Source organism: Vigna umbellata, chromosome 9 (assembly GCF_029865625.1).
Source record: "Vigna umbellata cultivar VRB3 chromosome 9, Vumbellata_1.0, whole genome shotgun sequence".
NCBI classification, from domain to species: Eukaryota; Viridiplantae; Streptophyta; class Magnoliopsida; order Fabales; family Fabaceae; genus Vigna; species Vigna umbellata.
In genome coordinates this window covers 43,346,050-43,363,000 of record NC_142173.1, presented here as the reverse complement: position 1 = coordinate 43,363,000, position 16,951 = coordinate 43,346,050, and the positions used below count along the sequence as shown (strand labels likewise).

General features: G+C 34.4%; 3 protein-coding genes across 3 annotated transcripts; 2 read left to right on the top strand and 1 right to left on the bottom strand.

Annotated features, from left to right (window-relative positions):
- Nucleotides 1-2,928: 2,928 nt before the first annotated feature.
- Nucleotides 2,929-3,722, bottom strand: LOC148193628 (uncharacterized). Its single transcript, XM_088099573.1, has one exon. It carries the CDS (start codon nucleotides 3,572-3,574, stop codon nucleotides 3,053-3,055), a length of 522 nt encoding a protein of 173 aa, XP_087955699.1. The 5' UTR covers nucleotides 3,575-3,722; the 3' UTR covers nucleotides 2,929-3,052.
- Nucleotides 3,723-5,098: 1,376 nt separating this feature from the next.
- Nucleotides 5,099-6,170, top strand: LOC124849165 (uncharacterized). The gene has a single exon (XM_088098277.1). The coding sequence runs from the start codon at nucleotides 5,321-5,323 to the stop codon at nucleotides 5,696-5,698; it is 378 nt and encodes a 125-aa protein (XP_087954403.1). The 5' UTR covers nucleotides 5,099-5,320; the 3' UTR covers nucleotides 5,699-6,170.
- A 4,580-nt stretch (nucleotides 6,171-10,750) lies between these two features.
- On the top strand, nucleotides 10,751-11,212 carry LOC148193627 (uncharacterized). Its single transcript, XM_088099470.1, has one exon. The coding sequence runs from the start codon at nucleotides 10,751-10,753 to the stop codon at nucleotides 11,210-11,212; it is 462 nt and encodes a 153-aa protein (XP_087955596.1).
- Nucleotides 11,213-16,951: the final 5,739 nt, after the last annotated feature.

Sequence of the window (16,951 nt, the reverse complement as noted above, 5' to 3'; positions counted from 1 at the left end):
TCTATACTGAGCAGAACGAACGCTCATTCACTCAATTGGGGGACGCTCGTTCTCGAGCAGAATTCATTCCAAATGAATGAATTCCAATCTAAGTCATGTTAACCAAAAACCGAACGGTCTAAGACCGTACAGTGACGAACGACCTTTTAGCAACAGAGAATGATCAGAAAATTTAGATTTTTCACACTTAGCAGAATTTTTCCAGATTTCCATTTTCCAACTTTATACTTCCATTTCAGGTTTAATTCCCTTCAAACATCATCATCATGCAGATTTCAACATTTAAAATCATTCCAACCACACAATAGCCATTCTCCATTCATCCATAATCAACTCAACATGCATTTAAATCAAATTCAACATCAAATATAATTCATACAAGCCGTATCAGTTCATGACAGATTCATCCAAACCAGAATGCATATCAGATATCAGTGATCATTTCTAACAACTCAACTTCATATTTTTCACACATGCAAAACAAACCAGAAATCATATTCCATATCAGTAAACGTTTCTAAATACTCAAACATCATGCTTTCCATATATGCATCTCAGATCATAAATCAAACAGTATAAATTAAACATATAAACTTCCCTTACCCGGATTGAAATTCAAACTTGTCCTAGGTGTAGAAATGGCTTTGTCCAACACTTTTTTTTTTTTATGATCTTGACTCTTCCGAACTAGAATCTAACCAAATTTTACAGAACACTCAGTATACCAGTTTGCATGCAACTAAAAATCCTATTTTCCAGGAACCTAAAGGATGAACTACCGCGAAGAGACTTACCAGGTTGGATTTAATTTCTGTTCGGTCCAAAATGAAGATCAAGGCTGGACGAACTCTCCTATGGTGCTGAAATCGTGATTGGAGAAGAGATATAAGTTTTTACAGTAAAAAGGAAGTTCACTGTTTCAAGAGAGAAGTTGGAGAATATGAAAGGGTGAGTTTCAGAGGTTGAAGATGAGTTCGTGTAAGTGAAAGTGTTTTTTCGAAAAGTCTGATTTTGTTAAACTAACGTTAAAATTTGAGAACTACTCACATGTAGCCACATGCACACCAACTCTGATTTCAGAAACTTCCAACATGACAAGTGGCATGCTTGCATGCAGACTTTAGTGCGTTTTAATGAAATCAGAGAATGATGGGCGTGGTGTTTTGTGCACGTCAGAGGGAATGGGATCAGTCTAGGGAGTGGTTTTAAATGGCTGGGAATGAGGTGGCAAGCATTAAGGGTGAGATATCAGGATTAACTTAAGCTAATTATTAAGGGTCTCACAGTTACCTTTTTTGTTTTTTTGTTTTTAATTTTTTATATTTTAAATTAATATATAAATGTTATTTAATTTTTTAAAAATTATTATTTAATTATTTATAAATTAATTTTATTTTATTTAATAAAATAATTATTATTAATTTAATGTATATATTATTATTTAAACAATAAATAAAATACTTTTTAAAAATTTATTAAACGGATGTCAACATCCGTTGAAGGTGAAACGGATGTTGACATCCGTTTTATAGAAGGACAAATTAGGTATGGGGAGGTGCAGGGAGGTTGGTGGTGGTGGAGGGAGCAACTCCCTGTTTAAAACTCGGGAGTCCGTACCAACCAAGCACGCCAAGTCTGGCAACCCGATAAGTTAGTCCACGGGTCAAGTCAGACTATCTCAACAATCCAGTTTCATTAACAGTAACACAACCCAACTTCCCTCCACCGTAAATACAACCCTACATTCTCCTCTCATCTCTATTATTCTAATTGTTTGTTGTTTTATGTAGATATAATTGGAATTTTGATCCTGTGTTGGACTTAAAAGAGAGATTGACAAAGTTGGTAAGAAGACAAACTCATTTCCATTAAAGCTTGACAGGAGAAAATGGAGACCAGCTAGGCAGGAGACAACCTTAGTAAACTCGATAGGAGACAAGCTCGACATGAAAAACGTGGAGACAAGCTCAATCCATATACAACATAAGGTTAGTCCACCAAAAATTCTACTATTTCTTTTTCTTCTTTTTTCGTTGACCACCATACATATATTTGCATGTGGTATCTCTTTGGTGCATATATGTGCATATATCTACCATTTTTGTCACAATATTTGACTATCTCAACTATCATGAAGAAAGTTATTGTATTTTTTGCTAAAGATCTTCAATTCAATCAAACCAGTTTGACACTGATTTAGACCAGACCAAACCAAACGACCAATCCGACAATCATCCATACCAAAGTAAAACAGTTTGACAATTATGACACTAACAACTCGACACGCATCCAAACCAAAGTACAACAGTTCGATAGTTATAACAATGACAAACTAACCGTCATCTAAACCAAACATAGAAATATTGATGATATTATATTTGGTAGAAAAAAAATTAAAACTAAAAAATCAATTTACCTGGTCGACAATGACAAGTTATAAATTGCAATCCAATTTCAAGTGTTCTTATAAAAAATAGAAACATTTGTCTTAAAAGAAATCGCACGGGTCAAAATTAAAGTATAATTATTTAAAGTAACACATTACATCCTTCCCAGCACTCAAACATTGAATCCAATTTGCCTGGTGCAGGAATTAATGCATCCATCAACAAACCTAAATTTATATTTTCATGCACCAATATTTTTAATAAAAAAATTAACAATTTCAATAATGGAAAAAACATAAAAATTGACTTTATAAGTAAAGGAAAAATAACTTTTTTATAACTAGGAGTAACTTATGGATAAAACTAAAAATTTAGAAAAAAATTATTTTAGAGATTTTTCTCACGCAGAAAGAGTTTATAGCGAAAACCGCTTCTAGCAAATTCATAAATAAATATGGAATTCTTCTAGTACATAATATAATTTTTGAAGTATCTCAGACCTAGTTTTGTACACTAAACTATTTATACTGAAATAGGAGAGTGCAGAAATAATTATCCATCGTGAATGTTAACAGTCACTGTTTCACCAAGAAGAAAACAAGTTTTGGAGTATTTCATCCAAAATCCATTCCAAGCTATAGAAAAAACAATGAAGGTAGTCCTTGCTAGAGTTGCACAGTGTTTGGTGTAGTGTGTGTCTCCTTCACCAAATGTTTCCTTAAGAACAAGTTGAACATAAGAATCAAAAATCTAAGGGCAAAGGGCCCAGCAGCAGCGATAAGGACAAAGCGTAAACGGATAGCATCCTTTGGAGAGACTGCAAAAATGGCTGATCCATAACTCACAGACATCGAAACAGTGGCTGCCCATATCTCCAATTGGAAAGGAAACTTGTGTGTCAGTGACAGAATGATGAACATGGAATTAGCAAAGGCCAAAGTGTTGAAGATGAGGAAAACATAGTAAGCTTTTGTATCCAAAGCATATACTGCCTCTCCTGCTTTTTTATCACCCTCAGTTTGTTGCCACACTCCACCGGGAGGATTCACTGCAGCCTGAAATGTCACTGCAGCAACCAAAGTAAACACGATTAGAAGAATGTTTCTTGTGTCGGTTGCTGTGTCTCTTCTTTCTTCATACTGAAAGTATCTTAGCCAATTCTTCCCTGTGCCTGGAACAGTAACCATTTTTTTTTGTTGTCTAAGATTATTCAAGCTGCTTAGTTGAGTGTCGTATTTACAGACTATATTTCAGGTTGGAAAAATCAAAGAGAAAAGTAGTGGTGTTAATTTTCTTATTGGAGAAATTTGATATTGAATTTGGCAGCAAACAAAATGTGGAAATAGGAAGTTCCAATGCACACGCCTTGCAGAGGAACCGCAGAATAGGGATAGAGTTTACCAAAATTCTTATAGTACGAAGAGTGGATAAGAATAAGACAAGTAATGGAAAACACATGCTACGTATGAATGGAACTATCCTCTAGCAATGATTTTTCTAAGGTTTACCAAAAGTCTTCTGGTAAGGACAATAATTTATATGAAAATGATTAATTAAGAATCTGAATATTCCTTCAAAGTGACCCATTGGTTAGAAATAAATAATTTAAATTAATATAAAAATTATAAATACTTTATTTTAATATTTTGAATCAAAGATGATGTCATGATTTAAATAATTTTCTTTTATATTTAAGAGATCTAAAAGAGAAAAATTGTTAAAACCAATTTATTTTAGACTTGTTCATCACTATTTCTTGCCCACTATTTTAGACTTGTTCATTACTATTTCTTGTCTGTCTTGTTGTTCATTAGTGACTCCAACAAAAATAAAGTAGGTTGGATTTTTTTAAGATTTAATGAAATCAAATCCAATACAATTTTGTCTGAGGTGGGGGATAGGTATTTTTCCTCTATCTTAATATTTTATTCCATTACCACCATAATATATATATATATATATATATATATATATATATATATATATATATATATATATATATTCTGAATATAGTTTCAAAGTGATTATGGATTGAAAATTTATTATATGATGCGAATGAAAGGAAACAATATACGTGTGTAAGAAGAAAAACTGGGTTTTATATGATGAAAGAGTATTAAGTAAAAAAACAACTATTAAATATCATTAATAATTAATAATAATAATAATACAATGATAACTTATTTTATTTTATTATTATATTAATTAAGTGTATATTTTTTATAATAAATTATTCAAGTATTAAATAATATAGTTTGTTTGTTTTTTATAAGACTAAAAAAAGTTTTAAAATAAAAAAATAAAATTTAATTCACCTAATTTAGTTTAAATCAATTATAAATTGGAATAAAATAAGTATGTTAATACAAAAAATTATTGCATAGCATAAAATTCTTCTAATGATTCAGTAATAAGTGAAGTTTGTCCTAAAGTAATTATGAGTGTGTATCTATTATACCTATATATAACTGAAATTCTCCTTCTCTATTATATAAATATTTTAAATTTTATCTATTTTAAACTAAATTTTTATTTTCTAAATGATTATCAATTTTAATTTACGTATTTTTAAATTAAAATAATTATTTTATAATTTTAGTATTTTGAATCATTATTTATTTAAATTATTAAATTAATTATGTAAAGGACACATGTATTTCCACGTGTATATAAAGCTAATATTCATATTTCTGAAACGGTGTCGTAATGCTGGGTTAGTTACCTTTAGAAGTTTAAAACCCTAAGCCACTCACCGAAGAGAAGCCGCCGCCTTCTTCACCGCCACCGTTCCTATTCTAGCTAAAATTTTCCATTGTTCTCGCTCTCACTCTCTTTCTCTCTCTGTCTATCTCTCTCGCATACACAAAGCACGGTGCTATCCTCAGTGGAACAACGTTGTATCAATCTCAAAGAAGTAAAACCACACAGAAACAATGGCTGGTGGTCGATTCCGCGAACTGATGAAGAAATATGGCAAAGTGGCTCTCGGCGTTCACCTGAGCGTTTCCACAGTTTCCATTGCCAGTCTATACGTCGCCATAAAGAACAACGTCGACGTCGAAGCCATTCTCGAGAAGTTCCACATGGGTGCCGTCTCCGACCAGAAAAACCCTAACCCTAACGACGAAGACGCCTCTCAACCTCCTAAGAACCGGACGGCGCAGCTCGCCGCCTCCGCTGGCGGAGCCTTCACGCTTGCGATCCTCTGCAACAAGGCGCTGTTCCCCGTGCGCGTTCCCATCACCGTCGCGCTCACTCCCCCAATCGCAAGGTTCCTGGCGCGGAGGAACATCGTCAAGAGCGGTGTCTGACCTGGATTCGGTGCGTGGTGTATTCTTCTTTCTTGTGACGCGGATCGTGAGATTATATTTATATTAGTATACCTTGTTGCATGGATGGGTTTTTTGAGACCTGAAAGTGGAATAACAAAAGGGTTTTACTTTTCTAAGAACTAGTTTTTCTGCTTAATAAAGGTCCTGGTATATACTTAGTTTAATTCATTGGGTTGGCTGGAGTAATCGAGTGGACAAAACTTACGTGCAATTCTAAAAGGTCATTTTGATATTGTTCTATCATCAGAATGGGAGTCTTAGTTGGAAAGAAATACACACAAAAACTAATATAAGTGTGATGATTTTGAGGGATAGGTTTGTGTGTATCTCTCATCAACTTAACTTACCCTGTACTAGAGAGGATACACTCTCCTTATGTAAAACTTTTATTGTGCAACTCAATGCAAACTTTTATGATGCAAATTGCCAACTTAAAGTTCCATTGATGTTAGAGGTTATCGCCAAAGGCACTTACAAAATTTAGTCTGTTTTATCCTTTCAAAATTTTCTAATTGGTTAAAATTACGTTTTTATACTTTGTAACAGTGAGAATGATGAGACATGTAACTTGTGTCTAGTTCGTTTTCATGGTTTTAGAAGTAAAATTGGAATAAGGAATAAAATTTTGAATTAATGAATTTGCTTTTCCACATAGCATTGTTTCAGGTAAATAGAGAGGGAAGAAAGGGAAAAGAAGTAGATGGGATAGAAATACCAAATCAGTGTATAGGCTTAGGTTTATTTGTGATGAGAGCTGGATATATGGTGATTTTTTATCCCAAGAATGTGGATAGTTTAGTGGACATGATTATAAAGATTATTTGATCGTTACGGGTATAAGATCATTTGATTGCTACTTGATTAACCCTAAAGTATTGTATTTTGAGTTTAAACTGTTGCATTTTGTGTCCTGCTTTATTTTGGACTGAGATGGTACCGGCGTATTGAAAATGAGTAGTTCTTGCACTCTTAGTCCATATGGAGTAGGAAATTTCCCAAGATGCCGACTAATTGATATATCCTATCTTTGATTGAATTCAGCATCCAATCCTTGGATGAATGTGGAGTTTATCAGGGTGACCTTTAGGTGATTGAAATTGAGATAGGTCAAATGGTGTATACAGTAAGAATGTTCTTCTTGTCCTGAATAGAACAGTAATATCATATCATATGCTCATTTCAATTTAGCCAACAATAAGTATCCTCAATTGTTAAGATGATCACTATTTTTTGAAACCTTGTCATGGTTTATTTGAAGGTATATCTATGGTGCAATTGTTCCTTGTTCACAAAACCTTGGTATGATGGTTACATGAATAGCTGTTTTGCCAAATCTCTGAACTATTTTGATTGACTGAAAATATGCTATGCTCTCCATCTTCTGTTGGATCATATTCTCAGATGGCAACTCACCTCGTTAACACACATAAAACAAACACTTCATCTCATCAACACGAGCCAATTGTTTAACTTCCTTGGGCAGAAAATTGTTTAATATTATGTCATATTAAGGCCTTAGGAGCCATATTTTTGGGCTTAGGGGTGGGTTGTGAAGGACTTAGCTGAAGCATTCAGCACAAGTTTGAATTGATTTTATTTTTCCATTAGTAACTTTATTTGATTGTATTGTTTTTCTATGCTTTCAGGGGAAAATGACCTATCTACACTAATTCATTCTAATATAAAACTATATATTCTCATTCAAGTGGGGGGTTATGATGACTCATGAGATTTCAGATGCTTTGTAGATTTAGAGTAGCATTGAATCCAAGTTGAAGTTTCATAAAAAAAAACCAAAAGGATTGGAAGGATGTTAAAAAGTCTTTAATAAATTGGATTTTTCAATTTAAGATAAAGTATAATAAAATGTGTAAACTCCTTGATTTTTTTATTTGCTTAGTTTGTCCAGATTGAGTATGCTATTTTATTAAGGAGGCTCCTTTCAGTTAGCCTCATTACCTTTTTGGCACTTTTGATTAATTCAATCCAATGTATATTTTATAATTAAAAAAATATTGTATTAATAACACAACTTAATTTAATAAATAAGCTTTATCTAACACAATATTATATGTATATTGGCATAATTTATCTTAAAAATATGCTACAAAGCATAGTTTTGTTTTTGTTGTATATTTTTTAATTATATAATTTAACTATACATTAAAATCAAGAAATAATGTTCTGGACATGGCTAATTATATGATCGTTTTAGTTTAATTAATAATTTTGAATTAATACGTTAACTATATGAGGGGAGTTATCATTTATAAGTTAAATATATTTTTTATTTTAAGTGAAAATTGGAATTAGTTTTTTTAAAACTTTGGACTAACAGTGAATAATTTTAATTTTTACTGAAAATTAAAGAATAAAAAATATATTTAATTTTATTTATAATAATCGTGTTTTTGAAATTGTACATTGTCAAGTATTAAGTTCAGTTTTAAATGATTGAACCATTTGAAGCAAATTCATATAAAACTAATTTAAGTTACAAATTTGAACTAATCTAATTGGTCTGGATTGTCATATCAGTTGGGTTTATTAAAACTGATGAACAATCCTATAAATTAATATAATATAAAATAAATTGTAACATTGTTTTATTCATAAAAAAAAAATGTAGTCACACGCCGTATGTTTACGGATAACAACGCCTAGACATGACTTTTTAACAAAAAGGGGTTAATTTTTGTTCAAAATTATTAATATAGATTCTTTTAAAAAAAATACCATTAAATTGCGTTATATAAACATGATTATATTTTGAAGAAGTCGTCATGTTTATAAACGACTTTATTCTGTAAAAGTAAAGTTGTGCAAGGAGGAGAAGAAATGGCAATTAATTACATTGAAGTTAATAATAACTTTAGTTTAAAATCAATTACAAATCGTAAATGTCAATTACACTTAAATCGTCAATTAGAGTGACGACTTTCGTTTAAAATAAATTTTTTGCAATCTTGGAGAAAAAACATGAATATTTGTAGAAAAATCTTTACTTGTTCTTTTTAACTAAGTGAGAATTTTCATACATAAAGATTTTCACAAGTGAATAATCTTAAAATCAATTGTCATGTAAACAAAATCTATACACATGACACAAAAAATCTATTGTTTAAGCTCTTGGAATCAATGAATTAGGGTGAAAACTGTGTTGGAGTACACTCTCTGTTTATAAATAAATATGTAAACATTTTAAACATTTGGTAAAAATTCAAATAAAAAATTTAGGCTTAATAACCTATTTTATCCCTAATTTTGCTGATTTTTCTCAAAAAGGTCATTCGTTTGAAAAGAGTATCAATTTGGTCCTCGCTTAGTAAATATTGCGTCAACATCGTCTTTTCCGTTAAATAGAAACAAACAACGTTAATGGATTGATAATCTGGCAAAAGATAATGGTAACGTGTCATTTTTAAGGTTATATGTGTGATGACGTGTTAAGTAATTAGAGGTTGAGGTGGATAGTACAGACTCTGGACCTACAACGCAATTAAAATTATTATTATTATTTTTGGTTTAATAGCTTATTTTGTCCCCGGGTGAGTTGTGTCAATTAGATTCCTCCTTTTAAAAAGGTGTCAATTGCATCCTCACTTGTTAAAAATTGTCTCAATCAAGTCCCTTCTGTTAAATACTCACAAAGTGTTAAATTTTGTTTCTCTCTCTTCTGCTTTTTTGTGTAAAGCAATTTGTCCAGTATTTTTTTCTCTGCACCTCTGGATAAAGTGATACAAAATAAGTAAAAAATTGTTTCTATAGTTTTTTTTTGGAATTACTACTTTATTATTCTTTTATTGTATGTTTTGATGGAATTTTGATGAATACGTGGCAAGATCTGGAGCCCGCTATGACGAAGGCGCTGACAGAGGATGGGATTTTGGGACGGTTTACAAAGGAAGAGGAAGGAAGAGGTGTACGCGGTTGGACCGTTGGTGAGAAGGGTGGAGAAGAAACAGGAGGATGGAAAGAAGGGTGACGTTTTGCAATGGATGGACGAGCAATCGGCTGAGTCGATGGTCTACGTGTCGTTTGGGAGCGGTGGGACAATGTCGGGGAACCAAATGAGGGAGGTGGCGTTGAGGTTAGAGCTGAGCCAACATAGGTTTGTTTGGGTGGTGCGGCCACCTTGCAAAAGTGACGCGAGTGGCGGTGATGCTGCAATGAGTTACTTGCCGAAAGGGTTTCTGAAAAGGTCGGAGGGGGTGGGGGTTGTGGTTCCCATGTGAGCCTCGTAGGCCAAGATCCTGGAACATCCTGCAACGGGGTGAGAAGGGTGATGGAGGATAAAGAAGGTGTAGGCATGGGGAAGAAAGTGAAGGAGCTTAAACTGAGCGGAGGAAAAGCGTTGTGTATGTTATTGGATATATAATTCAAGTCCCTAGTTTATAAGTTAGTTAGTTATTTTTGTTACTCATTTTTACAGTTAGTTTTCTCTTGTATAAAAACACTATTCTTTCATTTTGTAATATACTACTGCATATCTTCTTTCTCTCTGTTTTTCATATACTCCTTAATATTTGTACCACTGCTATACATTTTTGTTTCCATTAGTGGTATCGGTTAGCCTAGGTTCTTGAAAAAGAGACGTAAGGTGTTTGAGTGTTTGGTTCAGTGCGGTTAACCAAGAAGCGTCTAAAGAAGAAGGCTCTTGAAGCAAAAAGTAAGCGTTGATGGCAGATTTTTCCACGACAAATCTTCCTATTCTAACCGAAAAGAATTCGAGTAGATGGAGCACGCAAATGCGGGTGCTGTTTCGGGTACAAGGAGTCAGCAGCGTGATAGAAGGGGTGGAGTCTGCAACTGAGTTTTGTGGCACAGAAGATCAGAAGGCGGAGATTAGTAAGAAGGACGATAAGGCTCTTGATCATTCATCGGTGTGTAGATGATACACACTTCTAGAAGATCCAAAATGCGAATACGGCGAGGAAGGCTTGGAATATTTTGGTACGTTGTCATGTCGGCGGAAAGAAAATCAAGAAAGTACGGCTACAAACTTTGCGGAGGCAGTACGAATTGTTGTAAATGGAAGATGGTGATAAGGTCAATGACTACTTCAACAAAGTTTTAACGATTACAAACCAAATGAAGAGCTGTGGGGAAGAGCTTAGTGATGTGTTGATTATGGAGAAAATAATGAGATCATTACCTCGGAGATTTGATTTCATCGTTGTTGCTATTGAAGAATCTAAAGATCTTGAAAAGATAAAAATCGAAGAGCTTCAGAGTTCTTTGGAAGCTCACGAGATGCGGCTTCTTGGTAGAGATCCTGTCAGAGCTGATGATCAGGCATTAAAGGTGCAACATGTTAGAGGTGATGGGAAGAAGAAATTCAAGACTTGGAAAGGTAAATCCAATGTACCAGGTAAATGGAAGAATGATAATTTGCACAAAGTAGATGGAAGAATGATAATTCTGTACAAAGGAAGTGGAAGAATGATGGCGTTGAAGAACAAGAGGAAAGAGGTGATTCTGCATAAAGCATAGGAAGAGACAACAAATACTACAAGAAGAAAGACAGAAGAAATATAGAGTGTTTTACGTGCCATAAGATGGGACATTTCTCCTATGAGTGTTATTTCAACAAAGGTAGACAGTTGAAGAAAGATCAAAGCAAGCAAGATCATTTTGTAAAAGACGAGTCTGACTCAGAGCCATTAATCCTTATGGTTACAACTTCTTCAGAAAGCGTTGCTATGTCATACCAAACAAACAAATTATGGTATCTGGATTCAGGATGTTCAAACCACATGACATACAATACAGAGTGGCTTATTAATCTGAACGAAAGAAAGAAAAACAGGGTCAGAGTTGCCGATGATAGTACATTGAAGGTTGAAGGGATCATAAATATTATCATAAAGCAGAAGAATGGACTGAAGGCTACGATAGAAAATGTTCTTTTTGTACTAGAGATAAATGCAACTTGCTTAGTCTGGATCAACTGGTAGAGAAAGGTTTCACTGTGATGATGGGCAATCAAGGAAAAGTGGAAGTGTTTGATAAAAACAAAAGGCTAGTCCTGGAAAGTAAGATTTCTAAGAATTGTACCTTCAAGGTTCATATGGATATAATTGAGAATCTGCAGTGTTTATCTACATGGAAGTGGATGAGAATTGGAGATGGCATCTGAGATTCAGACATCTGAATTTCAGAGATCTGCAACTGTTAAGCAAAAAGGTGATAGTTTCTGGGTTACCAGATATATTTATACCTCAGAGAGCTTGTGAATCTTGCATCATAGGAAAGTAAACGAGAAGACCTTTCAAAACGCACTTGAAGATGAGGTCTAAAGAACGTCTTGAAGTAATTCATTCAGATGTGTGCGGTCCACTTGAGATATCAACACTAGCTGGTAATCGATACTTCGTTACATTTATAGATGAATACAGTCGTATGATATGGGTATACTTCATAAGACTGGAAAGTGAGGTTCTAGAAATTTTCAAGCAGTTCAAGAATCGTGTTGAAAAAGAAATTGATAGGCAGATAAAGCTGATCAGGACAGATGGTGGAGGTGAGTATACGTCGCGTGAATTTGATGAATTTTGTCAGGCACAGGGAATAGCACATGAGATTATAGCCCCTTATACACCACAACATAACGGTTTGGCCGAAAGACGAAATCGAACAATAATGAATATGGCCAGATGTTTGCTTAAAGAGAAGGGCGTATCGCGTGAATTGTGGGGAGAAGCGGTGGCAACAGCTGTGTATGTACTGAATAGGTGTCCTACAAAGAAGTTGACAGACAACGTCCCACATGCAGTTTGGTTAGGTACTATACCCTTTGTTAAGCATTTTAAGATTTTCGGTTCTTTGGCTTTTTGTCATGTTGTAGAGCAGAAGAGAACGAAGCTGGATGAGAAAGGAGAAGCAATGATGTTTGTGGGTTATCATCCTACTGGAGCATACAAATTATTTGATCCTATCAGGAAGAAAGTGATCGTTAGCAGAGATGTATTGATTCTCGAAGATGAAAATTGGGACTGGGAATGCAATCAAACCAGTATGAAGAAATCAAGAGTAGTATTGCAAATACCTATGCAAGTCAAAGAAGAAGTTGATAATTCGATAGTTACTAGCAATACTGGAAGCGGCGATAATAATGCAGAGTTTTCAACGAGATCGAGAAGACAAGTGGTAAGACCTTCTCGGTTTACAGAATATGAAATGTATTCTGATGCTGGTGTGGATGAAGAAGGTGATATAATTCACCTAGCATTAATGGTCGGGAGTGAACCTTTGAATGTTGATGATGCCTTATCACAACCACTCTGGAAGGAAGCTATGATGGAGGAGCTTAGATCGATCGAGAAGAATAAAACATGGAAGCTGGTCGATTTGCCACCCGAAAAGAAATGCATTAGAGTTAAGTGGGTTTTCAAAACTAAGCTTAATCTAGATGGTACAATCTCAAAATACAAGGCTAGGCTTGTGGCAAGAGGATTTCTGCAGCAACAAGGAGTTGATTTCAAGGAAGTTTACGCACCTGTTGCAAGGTTAGAAACTATTCGTTTACTTGTTGCTATTGCATGTGCTAAGAAGTGGTCATTGTTTGCTCTTGATGTTAAGTCTGCATTTTTGCATGGCTTGTTGGAGGAGGAAGTATATGTACAACAACCTCCAGAATTTATCAAAGAGAAGAAGCATCAAGTGTATAAGCTATTCAAAGCGCTCTACGGATTGAAGCAAGCTCCCAGGATATGGAACAGAAGGATTGATGAATTTTTTATAAGCTATGGACTTGAGAGATGTGTTGCTGAACATAGCCTGTATGTGAAGAAGAGTGGTGATGATATAATGATCGTATGTTTGTACGTCGATGACCTACTGGTGACGGGTTCCAGTCTACATTGTATTGACGAATTCAGGCAGAGGATGGAAGCAGAATTCGAGATGACAGACCTTGGGAGGCTCAGCTACTTTCTGGGAATGGAATTTAAGCACACAACTAGAGGCTTAGTTATGCACCAGAGAAAATACGTGAAGGATTTGTTGGAGAAATTTAAGATGACTGAGTGTAACATTACCAAGAATCCAATTGAGGTTAATGTTAAGCTAAAATTTGATATAAATGAAGAAATCGTGGATAAGACAGCTTATAAGCAACTCATTGGTTCCTTGCGGTACCTATGTAATAGCAGGCCAGATCTGATGTATGAGGTTGGTCTATTGAGCCGATTTATGAGCAATCCAAAGAAGAGCCATTTGATTTCTGCTAAACGTGTTCTAAGGTATGTTAAAAGTACAACTAGATATGGTATTTTGTTTCCATACGGCGTGAAGAAGGATAAGTTGGAACTAGTTGGTTACACTGACTCAGATTTTGGTGGAGATCAAACTGAGAGAAAAAGCACGTCAGGGAATATTTTTTTCATGAACACAACACCTATATCATGGAGTTCTAAGAAGCAAACTATTGTTGCTCTATCAAGTTGTGAAGCAGAATATGTAGCTGGTTGTCATGCGGTATGTCAGGGTGTGTGGTTGAATGAAGTTCTAAAAGATTTAAAGGTGCAAATTGAGAGATCATTTGTGCTACAGATGGACAACACATCTCCTATAAGTTTGGCTAAGAATCATGTGAGCCACGGAAGAAGCAAACACATTGATGTGAAATATCATTTTTTACGTGATATGGTGAATAAAGGCAAAGTTGAGTTGATTTACTGCAAAACTGAATCACAACTGGCTGACCTATTTAATAAAGCACTCAAACATGACAGATTTGAATGTCTCTGATCTGGAATAGGTGTATTAGCTCTAAGTGACTTGAATTAAGGAAGTGTATTGGATATATAATTCAAGTCCTTAGTTTATAAGTCAATTAGCTCATTCTTACAGTTAGTTTTCTCTTGTATAAAAACACTATTATTTCATTTTGTAATATACTACTGCATATCTTCTATCTCTCTGTTTTTCATATTCTCCTTAATATCTGTAATATCTGTACCGCTACTATACATTTCTGTTTCCATTATATGTTTGGTTCTTCTCATCATTCGCTTTCTGAAATGAGGAAATAGTGTGAAGTTCATCTGCAAGCTTCTGATGCAAAACTTCCCCAGCCTGCCACTTACGGGGTACCACCGCTGATGTCTTCAACCACGTCGTTTACTCGAGTCCCTTTTTCTTTTCTTTGTCTTCTTCTTTTTATCATTATCATCTTAATTATCTACTCACTTCGACTCTTTTCCACTCTTCAATCTCTTTGCTTGTTAATGGCTACGTGACGTTGTTTCGCAATCATCTCATTCTGAATTCTACAAAAATATTACCTTATCAAGAAAATTATGTTTTTACTGTCGTTCAAATTCCTGATTTACTTCTTTAATATTTTACGAAATATATACGTATAAACCTCTTTATTTTATAAACTATTTTTGTACATCGCTAGTCTTTTCAATCTCTCCCTTATCACTCATAAATTTATACAGTTTTTATCTTTTTTAACATATGTTACTTTGTCTCTCCAATGGGTGAGGTGTAGAGATACATGAAATATTTTCCTATTTGAAAATGTACTCAATTAGTCAACTTATACATTTTGCAGTCAAATCGTTTTACTCGTACAGAATTAAACATATTAAATTCTCATTTAAGAAAATTAAAACTAACTTATCGATTTAACAGCTACTAAAGTTAAGTTTTTTTTATACTATACAACTAAAAATATATTTTTAAATTAATTTTTCTGTCACTTTTTCAGTGTATCGTGTTAAATGAGGTAATTATTCATCTATTAAAAACCTTTGAAAACGACTTTTTAGGTTGTTTGTTGGACACGGGAGACCTAAGAATATTTTAAAATCCGAAAAAGAAAATATAATAAAAGAATAATAAAGTAGTAATTCCAAAACAAAATACAATATAGAAATGTATCACTTTATTTCGAGTTGCAGAGGAAAAAATACTGACAAATTGTCTTACACAGAAAAGCAAAAGAAAGAGAAAAAAATTTAATACAGTTTGTGAGTATTTAAGGAAGGGAGTTGATTGAGACAAATTTCTTAAAATGGGCATACAATTGACACTTTTTTAAAAGAATAGACTTAATTGACACAACTTAGAAAAATATCGACAAAATAAGCTATTAAACCTTATTTTTTCTGCCATTGCAGTTTCAGTATCCAATCCTAAATTCAACTTTGGGCTTCCATGCCAAATTAGGTTCAACTGCCCAACCAAGATCACTGGTGACATTGTCTCGTTAGCGCCAAGGGATGGACACTGCCAATCTAACCCAAACCCTCTTCCATGACTAGCCCAAACCCTCTTCCATGACTAAGAGAAACCCAAACTCACAACAACCACTAAGTCTCTCCATGCAAAAGCCCTCTACATCAAACGAACCAAGAATTCCAAGAATAACCAAGACCCCAATCAAACCCTAAATCGTAGAGAAGAACAAAATCTCCACCCATTCGCGATAACAGGGAAGAACCAAAGATTCCCAAATCAACACTCTCGCCCCCAAATCACGCAACCTGCACAGAAGATTCAAGAAACCCAATTCGTAGACCCAAATACCTAAGGAAAACCCAATCGTAAGAACCAAATTCCAAAATCCCCAAATTCCATATTTCATAAACCTTAGTCCTCTGCAAAGTCGAATCAGAGAAGGAGAAAACGAAAATCCAAAAGGAACCCCAAGATCCCCCAAACGAAACCCCAATCCAACGCCATGCACTGCCACGAAAACGCCCACTAACTAAGACCCTCGTTGCTGTAGAGATGCCGGCAAACAAACCCACACGTCAAGGACATAAGTCGCGTCTGAGCCACTGGACCTAGGCTCCCTCCTTGCGAAATGAACCAAAATGGGAAAAAGAAGAAGAAGGCTACTTTGCAAGATTGAAACAACAACGGAGATGAGGGATAAGAAAGGTGTCTCCCTTCTCTGCCAAAAATGAACTCAAATCGAAATGGAGAAGACGAAGGCCTGCTCCTTGCCATGCTCATTGCGCGAAGAAGAACCAACCCAAACTGGTTTTGATTGAGAGAAAATAAAAACGAGCCAAGGGTTTTCAAAAACCAAAAACCAAAAGTTGAGAAAAGAAGATCTAAATTCTTATAAAAACCTGAGTCATCCATTTGAAAGTTAATGTAGATTCAATCTTATGTATCGGATTAAGATTTAGGAATTAATTCAGAATTGTTAATTAAAATTCATAACATTAATTCAAATTAATTGTAATTAAAAAAAATACTAAACACGTTACC